The sequence below is a fragment of the Saccopteryx bilineata genome, chromosome 1 (genome assembly GCF_036850765.1).
Source record: "Saccopteryx bilineata isolate mSacBil1 chromosome 1, mSacBil1_pri_phased_curated, whole genome shotgun sequence".
In the NCBI taxonomy this organism is placed as follows: Eukaryota; Metazoa; Chordata; class Mammalia; order Chiroptera; family Emballonuridae; genus Saccopteryx; species Saccopteryx bilineata.
Window position 1 is genome coordinate 17729072 of NC_089490.1, and position 13220 is coordinate 17742291.

The window sequence follows — 13220 nt, forward strand, 5'->3', positions numbered from 1 at the left end:
GGGGAAGGGAGGCTGTTGTTCCACTCATTCGCACATTCTTGGTTGCTGTGTATGTGTGTGGGGGGGTCTGCGCGCCTGCGCACACGCGCATACACGCACACACACGTGCACACGCGCCCTGATCGGAGAGCAAACCTGCAACCTCGCCGTTTCGGGATGACGCTCTTCACCAATTGAGCTAACTGGCCAGGGCCAGGGCCGTTAAGATTCCGTTTTTCTCCAGGGGTAAGTGTTGTAATTCTGAGCACAGGCTTTGGAAGTAGGCAAACCTGAATTACAAGTTTGGCTCTGTTACTAACTAGCTGTCCAGCTAAGTTCTTTAAGCCTTTGTTTCCTCGTCCATAAAGTAGGGCTAATAATTCTACCCAACTCAATGGGAGGTGTTCCTGGCATAGAGTAGGTATAAAATATGTGATTCCTGCCATTTTCTTAAATTAAGTCCTACTTACCTATATTCAGTCACCAAACAAGTATTCCTGAGGAGCACCAGCTGTGCGTGCTGACTCGTGTTCCCACTCCCGTGAGCTTCCCCAGTCCTGCCAGGCCCTGGCCTCCCAACCCTACTTAATGGCACATGGGCCACCGCCAGGGTTTCCGACCCGCTGTCGCACCACTCAAAGCCGGACGGCGGGGCTGAGCCACTCCCAGGCACTGATACTAGTGCTAACCACCAGGCGCTGAGCCACTCCCAGGCACTGATACTAGTGCTAACCACCAGGCGCTGATACTAGTGCTAACAACCAGGCACTGATACTAGTGCTAACCACCAGGCGCTGATACTAGTGCTAACCACCAGGCGCTGATACTAGTGCTAACAACCAGGCGCTGAGCCACTCCCAGGCACTGATACTAGTGCTAACAACCAGGCGCTGAGCGGCCTGCCGTATACCACCTGTTATCTCCTGTCTTCCTGCCCGGTGCGACTGGGGTGCAGCGGGGTGGGTAAGGGCGGCACCAGGGAGCTAAGTGCCTCCCCTCGCTGTCAGCCTTGGGCATTTGATTTCAGTGGGGAAAACCAGCCCCGAAATAGCTCTAGAACGTACACAGAGTAGAGGGCCATTCAAGAGAAAAAGCACGCGCCAAACTCAAATATGAGTGGCCCCGATTGACCTGCTATTTGTAATGATGTAGACCAGGGGTCCCCAAACTACGGCCTGCTGGCCGCATGCAGTCCCCTGAGGCCATTTATCCGGCCCCCGCCACACTTCCAGAAGGGGCGCCTCTTTCATTGGTGGTCAGTGAGAGGAGCACATTGACCATCTCATTAGCCAAAAGCAGGCCCATAGTTCCCATTGAAATACTGGTCAGTTTGTTGATTTAAATTTACTTGTTCTTTATTTTAAATATTGTATTTGTTCCCGTTTTGTTTTTTTACTTTAAAATAAGATATGTGCAGTGTGCATAGGGATTTGCCCATAGTTTTTTTATAGTCCGACCCTCCGATGGTATGAGGAACAGTGAACTGGCCCCCTGTGTAAAAAGTTTGGGGACCCCTGATGTAGACCATGGGTGCCTCAAAATTACCCTCCACTTTGTGCTAGGACTTAGCCAAGTGCACAGCCCAGGCCTAGCTCCCTCTTCTCCCTCAGCCCCGCCTGCCTAAGGGTGCCGTCTTCACATCTTGGCCCCTGGCAAGGAGTGTCACACTTTACCGAAGCAAAGCTTTTAAATTAGAGCTGGGCAGGCTGGGAGTCAAGACAACACCCTGCTCTGCTCATCTTCTCTCCCTCCCCGTGTCCCTGCCCCAGGCAGGCCCTGCTGTCCCCTCCTACCTTCTCCTCCACCCACTTCCTTCCCCCACCACCCCTCTCCAGCATCGTTCCTTCCCAGCCCTTTGCACAGCGGTCACTCGGCTTTGCAGGGGCCCTCTCTCCCCTGCTCCAAGGCAGCAGGCCCCGGCCCCGAGGCCAGTCCTCCGATGCCCCAACAAAGCCTGCATGAGCCCCAGAGGGAGAAAGAGGGGTGCTGTGCTTCTGGACTGGGGCCACCCCAGTCACAACAGCAGGCAGCCATGTCGCCCCTTCCCACCTCCCTGCTTAGCCACGTACCACCACTGCCCCTTCCCACGCGTGGAGGCTGCTCAACCTGTGCTGGGTCCAAACCCAAGGCCTCCTCTCCACCGTCCTCACGGCCAGCTCCCACGCCACGCACACACCCCTCGCACATCCACACCCCGACACATGAAATGCTACCTACCCAGTCTCTCCTCTCTGTCTCCCCAAGCACCCCCACCCCAAACCAGAGGTCAGGGCCCTGCATAGGGTGTGCGGAAAGGTACCCTGCAGGAAGGGAAGGGGGCACAGGGGTCCCGGGCGCCCCCACCTCTGCTCTCTCCAACTGGCAAGCTCTGGGGGTGGGTTAAACATGGACATATATAGCTCCAGACTTGTCTCACCTCCAAGTCTCTTAAAGACAGTCTGTGCCTGCCCCCGCACCACGGAAGGATGGGCTGGTTCCACCCTCCGGTCTTACAGACCTGAAGAGTGAGGAAGTGACAGCCCCAGGAGCCAGGTGACACTGGAGGCAGAGCAAGGCTGACAGCCTCCCTGTACTCTGCCTATTATTCGCGCCCCCACACTAGTTGGGTTTCAAACAGCCAGAAATACCTGCTGACTCCACTGCCTGCAGATCACCCTGTTAGGCACCATGAGGAAAAAGCAAGAAACGCAGGGAGCACCCAGCGCTCAGGAGGAACCCGTCTGCTGAGGATAAGCCAGGTGGGGGACATCCAGGATGGGAGGGCTGTGGTCAAATGGGTGACAGGATGACTATCTTGAATGTCCAGGTGGGAAGGACTAATGGAACACGGCATGGCCCAGTTGTTGTATTAACCAATAATACAACAAATATATATTTAACACAGCACTTACAACGGGCCAGGCTCTGTTCTAAGTATGTGTGAATAATCATTAACTCCTTTGGTCCCTGTGACCGCCTGATGGAGTAGACACTATTATTGCCACTTCACAAAGGAGAAGACAGGCACGCGAGGTGAAGCTCACACACTCACAAGTGGTCGGGCTGGGGTCCAATCCAGCCAGCCATCTGTTCCAGAGGCCCTGCTCGTCCCTGCTCTTTGTAGCTCCCCTCACAATGCAAGGAAGAGGGTCGGGGGCAGCTCCTTCCCTGTTTTCCCCACAGGTACTAGACCAGGGGGAGTCCACCTTTTTATACCTACCGCCCACTTTTGTATCTCTGTTAGTAGTAACATTTTCTAACTGACCACCGGTTCCACAGTCATGGTGATTTATAAAGTAGGGAAGTAACTTTACTTTATAAAACTTATAAAGCAGAGTTACAGCAAGTTAAAGCATATAATAATAATTACTTACCAAGTACTTTATGTCAGATTTTCGCTAAGTTTGGCAGAAGAAATCTTTATAAAACAACTTACTGTAGTTAAATCTATCTTTTTATTTATACTTTGGTTGCTCCGCTACCGCCCACCATGAAAGCCACTAGTGGGCGGTAGGGACCAGGTTGACTACCACTGGACTAGGCTGTGTGTGAGTTCCTGCCCCTTCCTGTCCTGTGACTCCAGGGCTGTTGACTTCGATAAGCCCGCACACCTGAAACACAGACTACTTTTTAGATTTACAGACTCTACTGTGAAGACTAAAACACTTAGCACAGGTCCTCTTGTGAAAGGTACAAAATGAATTAGGTCCAAGAAGAAGAAGAAATCCTTTTCTTTCGAAGAACTGTTTGAAGATCTCTCATCAATCTTTGCTTTCCTGCTTTCCCCTCGATGGGGTTCACAGGTCAAGGACACAGAATAATTTCTCCACTTCCCAGAAACTGGGCCTGCTTATCTGAGGATCTTAGAGGGGAGCTCAAGTTAGGCTCCCCCTCATTGGGCAGTGGTGGGGGCCCGGGAGGGGCGTATGATCTGATAAATCCCAGGACCTGAAACCTGTGCTGAGAGATGGGAAGAGAACGACCAGGCGGGGCTAGAAATAAGGTCTCACCGCAAACTTCTTCTCTGACCACATGCACAGAAGCACAAGCAATTTAAAAGTTGTTATGATATGAATCTCTCTGAGGGGTGCTGTCTAGGACTGAGGGGGTCATCCCACCCTGAAGAGATAAGGGAAATCCCTCACCTGGAAGGACCCAGGTCCTGCTCGCTGCGGCTCTAAAATAAGGCTGACCCCTCCTAAGGGAAATAAAACTGAAACAGAAAGTCAGTCGGAGCCCTGTGGCCACAGAAGTGACAACTGACTATCAGCGGCACCAAGGTGACATTTTTAGTGTCAGACTTTACAGCAGGGTGTCACAAGAACACCTGGTCATACACAAACAACCTCCACTGGGGGGACAGGAAGGAAAATGTTTAAGGAAGAGACTGAGTGCGTGGCGCGGGTTAGAAGGGGTCTTAATAACGTCTCATAGGACCCAAAGTCTACCTGCCTGCTCGGACCCGGGGGTGGCACGGCTGGGTGGGCAGGGAAGTTTATAAGTGAGACCCCGAGGAGCGAGCCCCCTCCCCCACCCTGGCTGAAGTACGGGGAGAGACGGGGCAGTCTATCGGAGAACCTCATTCCACTCCGCTCCCCACCCCCCAGTGAAGTGACTAGGGGTCCTGCCACAAGGGCAGCCTAGGACGGACCGCGGTACATTTCTCCGCAGAAAGGGCCGCTGGGCAGGCCACCCCCGCGCGCGGAAGGTGCAGATGCGCGCGGGCTCACCTCCCTGGCAGATCGGGAGGGCTCCACCGGGTCGGGCTGCGTCACCGGAGCTCCTGAGCTGCAGCTCCGGACACTGGACCTCAGCACCTGCCGCAGCATCCGGGACACAGGCTGTGCCGCCATGAAGCCTGTTGGCCTGGGCGAGACTCTCTGGAGTAGCCGGTTTCGGAGCACTCTAGCCCCGGACTCGACACCCTGGGTCATCGCGGCAGGGGCGGGACAGGGGAGGGTCCCATGCAGCCAATCGTCGAGAGCTCCTGAGCCGAAAAGCCAATAGGCGAGGGCCCATCACCGCGCAGCCTTCTGGGAGTTGTAGTCTACGCCTTCTGCTCCAGTCTTAGGCCGGGTAAGGCGTTCCTAGGGCTTGGGAAGACCCAAGTTCAAACTGTAGTGGAGATCTCAGGTGTTTTCCTGCAGGCTTCTCTGGCTGCTCTGGTCCGTTGTTCAGGTTGTACTCTGCTGTGGGCAGAGTTGGACTACGGCCAGGTGAATAAAGGCATTGCTATTGGCACAAAATCTAAGCGGTACCAAAAAAAAAAAAAAAAAAAAAAAAAAAAAAGTAACTTACTGGCCCTTCCTGGGTAGCTTAGTTTGTTAGAGCGTCATCACCACAAGCTGAGGTTGCAGATTCAGCAACCTGGTCAGGGCACATACAAGAATCAACCCAAAATCCCAATGTCATTTTTTAAAGAAATAGAACAAAAAAATTTACCAGATCTATATGGAACCATAAAAGACCCAGAATAGACAAAGCAATCCTGAGGGGGAAAAAAATATGTGGTTGGAGGTAACACATTACCTGACTTCAAATTATACTATAGAACCACAATAATCAAAACAGCATGGTATTGGCAGAAAAACAGACACTCAGACCAATGGCACAGACTTGAGAACCCAGAAATAACACCAGATACATATGGATAAATAATCTTTGACAAAAAAGCCCAAAACATACAATGGATAAAAGGAAGCCTCTTTAATAAATGATGCAGGGAATATTGGAAAGCTACATTCAAATTAATGTAACTTGATTATACCTTATTGCTATGTACCAAAATTAATCCAAAATGGATCTAACCAAAATATAAGACCTGAAACAATAAATTACATAGAAGAAAACATAGGTACTAAACTTATGAACCTTGGCCGTAGAGAACATTTTATGATTTGACCCCAGTGGTAAGGGAAGAAAAGGCAAAAATAAATGAACTGGACTATGTATAGCAAACCAAAAAGCTTCTGCACAGCAAAAAAACAACAACAACAACAACAACAAAAAACCACAAACAAAAAACAACCCTGACAATAAAAACAAAAAGGGAGCCAACTAAATGGGAGATGATATTCACAAACAACAGCTCTGATAATGGGTTAATATTCCAAATATATAAAGAACTCAGAAAACTCAGCAACAAAGAAGCAAACAATCCAATTTAAAAAAATGGGGAGAGGTCCTGAATAGACAGACACTTCTCCCATGAACAAGCGACAAATAAACATGTGAAAAGAGATTCACCTTTACTAGCTATTAGAGAAATGTAAATCAAAACCACAGTGAGATACCACCTCACACCTGTTAGATTGGCTGTTACTGTGAAAATAAAAGAACCCTCATTTACTGTTGGTGGGAATGTAAACTAGTACAGCTATTATGGCAGGCAGTATGGAGATTCCTCAAAAAATTAAGAATAGAATTTTATGACCCAGCAATCCCTTTACTAGATATCTATTCAATAAACTCGAAAACATTGGTACACAAAGACACATACATGCCTGTGTTCATTGCAGCATTATTCATGGTGGCCAAGGCATGGAAACAACCAAAATGACCCTCTCAGAGGATTGGATAAAGATGTGGTACATCTATAGAATAGAATACTACTCAGCCATAAGGAATGATGCTATATTGCCATTTATGACAACATGGATGAACTTTGAGAACATTATACTGAGTGAAATAAGTAAATCAGAAAAAGCTAAGAACTATATGATTTCACACATAAGTGGGATATAAAACTGAGACTCATGGACACAGATAAAAGTAAAGTGGCTACCGGGGTGGGGGAGGCATGTGGGGGAGGCAAATGCGTGGTGGAGGAAAACGAGTTCACTTTGGGTGACTACTTCTATCTCATAGCCTCCTTCTCTTCTGCCTTACTTCTCCTCCTGCCTTCTTCGTGCAGGGATACTTGTTCCTGCATTTAGAGACCACCTGGATAACCCAGGCATCCCTGTCTCGGGTTTCCAGATGGATCTGGGGTAGGAGGCACAGCCAGTAGGAGGCACAGCCAGGAGCTCAGAGAGCAGAAGGAGAGAGCAGTCAGAGTACTCGCTCCTCCTGCTCCCTCCCTGTTTTGCTGTGGTTCTGTCAATGACTGTGCCCTTCTAGAACTATCGCTGGTGTCACACAGCCCTTCTGCAATAAGTCCAGCTCTTACCACGACCAGTAAAACTATTTCTAACTCTCGTCCCTTCCGGCTGTGGTGGGGTTGTATTTCCTCTTTAGATAGCCATGGCTGCCTCAACATCCCTGTTGGCCCCTGTAACCCCACCCACCCTTCAGAGTGGCCCTTTTCATGAACACATCCCTTCAAATCTGAGAGAAGCATGCTGTCTGCTTCTTGCTGGTTCCATGACTGATGCAGGATTTAAGGACTTCTCCCTCCCATTGTACCCTAGATTTACCTTTGTTAAAATAGTGGCATTTCCAACAAAGTAACAGTTTGTTTATTTATAAGATAAGCCCTTTGAAGGCAGTTCCAAATCTAAGCCATCTGTAATCATAGCACCTAGAGTGGTGTTTGATACAGAGTAAGCTCCAATAAGTGTGCATTGAATGATGCATTTAGTATCTTTTACTTGCCTTCCCAGTCAGTTGACTGTATCAGTCAGGGTGAGGTAGATTGTGCTGTTATAACAAACAACCCTAACATCTCAATGGCTGAAAACCACACATTTGTTTTTCATTTGTGCTACAGATCCATCAAAAGTTAGCTGGGGCCTGACCAGGCGGTGGTGCAGTGGATAGAGCATTGGACTGGGATGCGGAGGACCCAGGTGTGAGACCCTGAGGTTGCCAGCTTGAGCACAGGCTCTTCTGGCTTGAGCAAAAATCTCACCAGCTCAGACCCAAGGTCACTGGCTCGAGCAAGGGGTCACTCGGTCTGCTGAAGGCCCGCAGTCAAGGCACATATGAGAGAGCAATCAATGAACAACTAAGGTGTCGCAACAAAAAACTGATGATTGATGCTTTTCACCTCTCTCTCTGTTCCTGTCTGTCTGTCCCTATCTGTCCCTCTCTCTGACTCTCTATCTGTCCCTGTAAAAAAAAAAAAAGTTAGCTGGGGACTGTTCCCCATGAATGTCCTTTCCGCCCTGAGCCCCAGGCCGATGGGCAGTTCGTATCCACGTGGAACACGGGGGGTGATGGAGACAGAAAGACTACGCCAAATAGCAGACTGGCTCCTAGCGCTTCCTCCCGGAGATGTCACAAGTCACCCAGCTCACAGCGAGTCCTGTGGCCTCGTTTCATTTCAAAAGCAAGTGAAACTTAGTCCTCCCACAAAAAGAGGAAGCAGGTATTAGTAAAAATCTTACACAGGAACAAAATCGCTCTTGTGCTCTAGTGTGGCACTGGCTTTTCTTATTTCTCTGGACCAGCTCTTCCCTTTATTCGTCCCTGTCGCCCCCCTTGCCTACTGAAGCCAACCACAGTGGCCATAAATGTCTGGACACGTCAGCCACACTCCCAGAGCCATGATGTGCCGATTCCAGAAATCTCTTGTTTCGAGTCTGCCATCAACAAAAGTAAGAGCGTGAGAGTTTGTCATACGTCTTCAATTCAGTGGTTCCCAAAGTGTGGGTTTCCCAGGTCACCTATTTTCATAATAACTCTAAGATAGTATCTGCCTTCCCACCCCCACGCTCCTAGGCTGTACAGAGGAATTTTCCTCAGGTTATCCAACCGTGATTTCACAACAGATTGGATGCAAATGCAGCTATGCGACTCCAGCCCTCTTCGACTAATCCTGACGTGAGAGAGATTTGCAAAAATACATCACTATGTCACTTTTCTACTTTTTTGTAAGTAGTTATTTTAGTAAGTATGATGTTAACATGTAATAGGTATTTTTTACTTTATTTTAAAATGAGTTAAATATTTAAACATTTTTTCCATTTTAATTTCTAATATGGTAAAAATAACTGAAATAAATTGGTACAGTAAATAGCTATACAATAAATATAGCACACATAAGCAGAATTATTTGAAATCTTTGATACTTTTTAAGAGTATAAAGGGTTCCTGACATAAAGGTCAGGAATTGCTGCCTTAATATTTACTTCCTCACTCTCTGGAGACTCAGAGGCAGCCTAATAATGCTTTTTTATTTGTTTTGTTTTAAGTGAGAGAAGGGGAGATAGAGAGACAGATTCCCGCATGCACCTCTGACCGGGATTCATCTGGCAACCCCCATCTGGGGCTGATGCTTGGACTAACCAAGCTATCCTCAGCACCTGAGGCTGACACTTGGACCACTTGAGCCACTGGCTGCAAGAGGGGAGAAAGAAGGGGGAGAGGGAGGGGAAGAGAAGTAGATGGTCACTTTTTACATGTGCCTTGACTGGGGCTTGAACTCGGGATGTCAGCACACCAGGCCAAAGCTCTATCCACTGGGCCAAGGCTCTAGCCACTTAGCCAACCAGCCAGGGCCCCTAATAGTGCTTGGTAATTGCTCTGCATCTACATCATTCTCCCCAAACCATTGAAAGGAGAATAAACTCCCCAACTTCCCTGGGCTCCGGGAGCAAGCCACCTGTTTTTTGGGGGGTTTTTGTGTATGTGTGTTTTTTGTTTTTTTTTTCTGAAGTTGGAAATGGGGAGGCAGTCAGACAGACTCCCGCATGTGCCTGACCGGGATCCACCCGGCTTGCCCACCAGGGGGCGATGCTCTGCCCATCTAGGGCGTTGCTCCCTTGCAGCTGGAGCCATTCCAGCGCCTGAGGCAGAGGCCACAGAGCCATCCTCAGTGCCTGAGCTAACTTTGCTCCAGTGGAACCCTGGCTGCGGGAGGGGAAGAGAGAGACAGAGAAGAAGGAGAGGGGGAGGGGTGGAGAAGCAGATGGGCGCTTCTCCTGTGTGCCCTGGCCGGGTATCAAATCCGGGACTCCTGCACGCCAGGCCGAAGCTCTACCACTGAGCCAACCAGCCAGGGCCAGGATACCTGTTTTGCTAAGGAGATAGGGGTGGGATGAGGGTGTTGGGGGTCCCCCCTAGAAGCCCACGTCCCACACAGGAGCCCCGTGCTGGTGACCAGCCCCATGCTTCATGTCTAACCTCTACCATTCAGTCACTCTCTGTCTTCACTGGTTTAGGTTTCTCATTGGTTAGAAATCATGAATGGGCTTTCAGCTTTGTTCGGATAAGTAAATCATAAAACGTGTGAGCGAAGGCCCTGTTGTTTTTATGATACTGTTTGGGAACTAGGAGTGCCTTCCTAGAGTCATGGAAGCCATCCTTTCCCCCCGAGAAGGACAGTGTGGAGACTGACTTCTTCGGGTCCGGTGGGCCTTTGGTAGGGCTTTATCAGAATTAGGGAACTGCCACAGGTGTCTGTGGGTCCATTGTAAACCGGGAATATTCCCATCAAACGAGGTTAACTCGTTTCCGCCAAGAGGTAGCCAAGGAAAAGAAAGGGAAATGGGGGAGGTATCATAATGAATTGGGGCAATTAAGAAGGCACAGGGTTTGCCAAGAAGGATGGGTGCCAGCAGCCCACACTACCAGGGGGTCCACAGAGCCACGGTGGTCTGGGAGGTGAGGAGGGCGTGGGAGGGCCCCGAGAACCCGCTTCCCAGACCTCCCCAGATCTTCGGCAGACCCACCCTTCATCTCTGTTATGAAATCGCACTGAACCATTTTTCCTTCTTATCTCCTTCCAAGGATATGATGGCTTTAAGTAAGGTCTTGAATTATTAAGTACTTCTCACTTCAAGAGGTGGAGTCCTAGTTTTCCTCTCCTTAAATGTGGGCTACACTGAGGAATTCTAATAACTGGAATGTCGCAAAAGTGATGCTATCGGGCTTCTGAGGTTAGACAGTGCGGCTTTCTCCTTGCTCTCTCTTGAATCTGCATTCTGGGAGAAGCCAGTTGCCTTGGTGGGTGCAGCGCCCTGGAGAGGCCCAGGTGGCCAGGAGCTGAAACCTCCTCCCTGTAGCCAGTGAGGAACTGAGGCTGCCAGCCAACAGCCGTGAGCGTGAGCCATCCTGGATTCAGATCTGCCAGAGCCCCCTGGCTGGCCCCTCTCGGACTCCCGACCCTTAGAAACTGGGAGATAACGGTTGTTGTTGGAAGCCACCACATTTGCAGTAACTTATGGCGCAGCACTGAATAATGAATGTTACTGGACTAAAGAGGTCCCTGTGCCTGCACACTTCAAAGTCTGATCAAATGCAAACAGGAGTTTACAGCCAAGAAAGTGAGGATTTATTAGTAGAGAAAATGGTGCCCTTGCCAGGAGTCACAGGTGAGCTAGTGATCAGAGACCTGGCTCTCCGATGGCTTCTATGAGATGGGTCATACAGTGGAAAAAAAGCATTAATCATGGTGAGGAAAGGAGTTAAGGCAGTGAGTGGTCTATACCGACTGGTCAGTACTAGTATGGAGGGCAGCTGATCTTCACATCTGATCCTGAAGTCAGCCACGGTGGCGCCTCGTCTGGTTTGTCCTGCTTTCCTGGGTCTGGAGTTGAAACACAACTGAGGCCTAAATGCTATCTTTAGTTTAATTGAAAACTCTGTCTCTGTGGTCAGTAGACAGGAGGCTTTATTTCTGAGTTGACCAGGGCCTCATTGTCCCAAGGGCTTAATGATTTAGGGAGTAGAAGTGCTAGAGAGAAGGGGGCAGGTGAGTCAGGGTGCTTGATGAGGCCTATCTGAATCAAAAGGGGGAAGAAAAGTTCACATTAAAGAAATAAAGTGTCACCCTGGCCGGTTGGCTCAGTGGTAAAGCAGCAGCCCAGCATGTAGAAGTCCAGGGTTCGATTCCCAGCCAGGGCACTCAGGAGAAGTGCCCGTTATCTGTTTTTCACCCTTCCCCCTCTCCTTTCTTTCTATTTCTTTCTTCCCCTCCTGCAGCCAAAGCTCCATTGGAGCAAAGTTGGCCCAGGCACTGAGGATGGCTCCACAGCTTCTGCCTCCGGAGCTAGAATGGCTCCGGTTGCAACAGAGCCACGTCCCAGATGGGCAGAACATCACCTGCCTGGTGGGCTTGCCAGGTAAATCTCTGTCAGGCGCATGCGGGAGTCTGTCTCTCTGCTTTCCCGCTTCTCACTTTAGCAAAAAAACAAAACAAAACAAGTAAAAAAAAAGAAAAAAGAAAGAAATACACATGGTTACATCAATACAGTGTGTGAATTTCTCCTGTGAGTTACTATGTCTTTAGAGGGATGACCTATCCCCATCACAGGAAAGAGATGCCTTTTGCTATCTGTACTGGTGCAGCTCCGGGATGATTGTTCTCCACGTGCCCCGCCCTGACCTGGGGTCCTGTTCCACCAGCCTTTGCCCTGCTCTGTGCTCTAAGAGGTTGACTCCTCCTGGGACTCCCTGGCCCTCAGGCTGCCATTGGCGTTCCATCCAGGAAGAGCCCTGGTAGGGGAGCAGGGGGTGGGACAAGTGAGAGGTGTGGATATCCACCCCTCTACTCTGCTTTCCTTCCCACCGGGCCTAGGGAGGCAAGAGATGACACCAGATGTGGCTTTATGCTATTCCTACCTGCAGCGTTGCAGTTCAGCTTGTTAACACCCGTGCATTCAGAAAAAGGAAACGACTCACTCTTGATTCTTCTTTTAAATGGAAAATAGCATCTAATCCTCCTAAAACAGTCAAAGCCACTACTCAGCCCTGATTCCTCCGTGGCAAAACATCGCTGTTTGTGAAATCACGTTGGGGTAGTTATGGGGTGGAGGCAGGAAACAGGGATTACCAAAGGTTGACATTTCTGGAAACACCCCAGAAGCTCTTCCCGCTTGTTTGAGAACTGGCTGGGCCAAGAACACCAGGTGACAAGTTTCCCTCCTGCGGCGAGGGAGGGGCAAGCCTCTTTAAATAGATAAGGAACTGGAGAGAGCCCTAACTTGGCAGCGGGGAAATCTGACTGCCAGTCCTCACTTGCCACAAGTTTACTCCCTACCCTTGGGCAAATACCTTAACTTGCCTGGTTTCTGCATTTGACAAAGGGACACTTGCCTATTTTATTTACTTCACACGATAGTGGTTGTGAAAAACCAATTAAATAGCATTTTGCTGTAGTATTAAAAATATAAACTTAAGCACCAAGAGGCTAAGAACATATAGCTAGTAAGGGGTGAAGCTGGGATTTGAACCCAAAATGTCTGGCTCTAGAATCCATTCTCTTAAGCACTATTCTTGACCCTGACACTACCCCTTTTTCATAAATTATCTTTGAGTATCCCTTTTAGACCTCTGATTCTTTCCTGCTGTAATTCTGTACTATAGTTTCACGGTTTTCA

The 13220-nt window shown here is 49.3% G+C and overlaps 1 protein-coding gene across 5 annotated transcripts in view; it reads right to left on the reverse strand.

Moving 5' to 3' along the window:
• Positions 1-12602, reverse strand: part of MOCS1 (molybdenum cofactor synthesis 1) — a 40579-nt gene extending 27977 nt beyond the window's left edge. For 3 of the 5 annotated variants that reach the window (XM_066241612.1, XM_066241530.1, XM_066241842.1), the window contains exons 1-2: positions 12463-12602; positions 4689-5205 (exon numbers count right to left, since the gene is read on the reverse strand). In XM_066241612.1, the coding sequence (XP_066097709.1) occupies positions 4689-4892 (204 nt within the window). In that variant the 5' untranslated portion in view covers positions 4893-5205; positions 12463-12602. Of the gene's footprint in view, positions 1-4103; positions 4129-4688; positions 5206-12462 lie in introns of those variants that run through there. The other 2 variants (XM_066241672.1, XM_066241748.1) reach the window with 2 other exon arrangements.
• Positions 12603-13220: the final 618 nt, after the last annotated feature.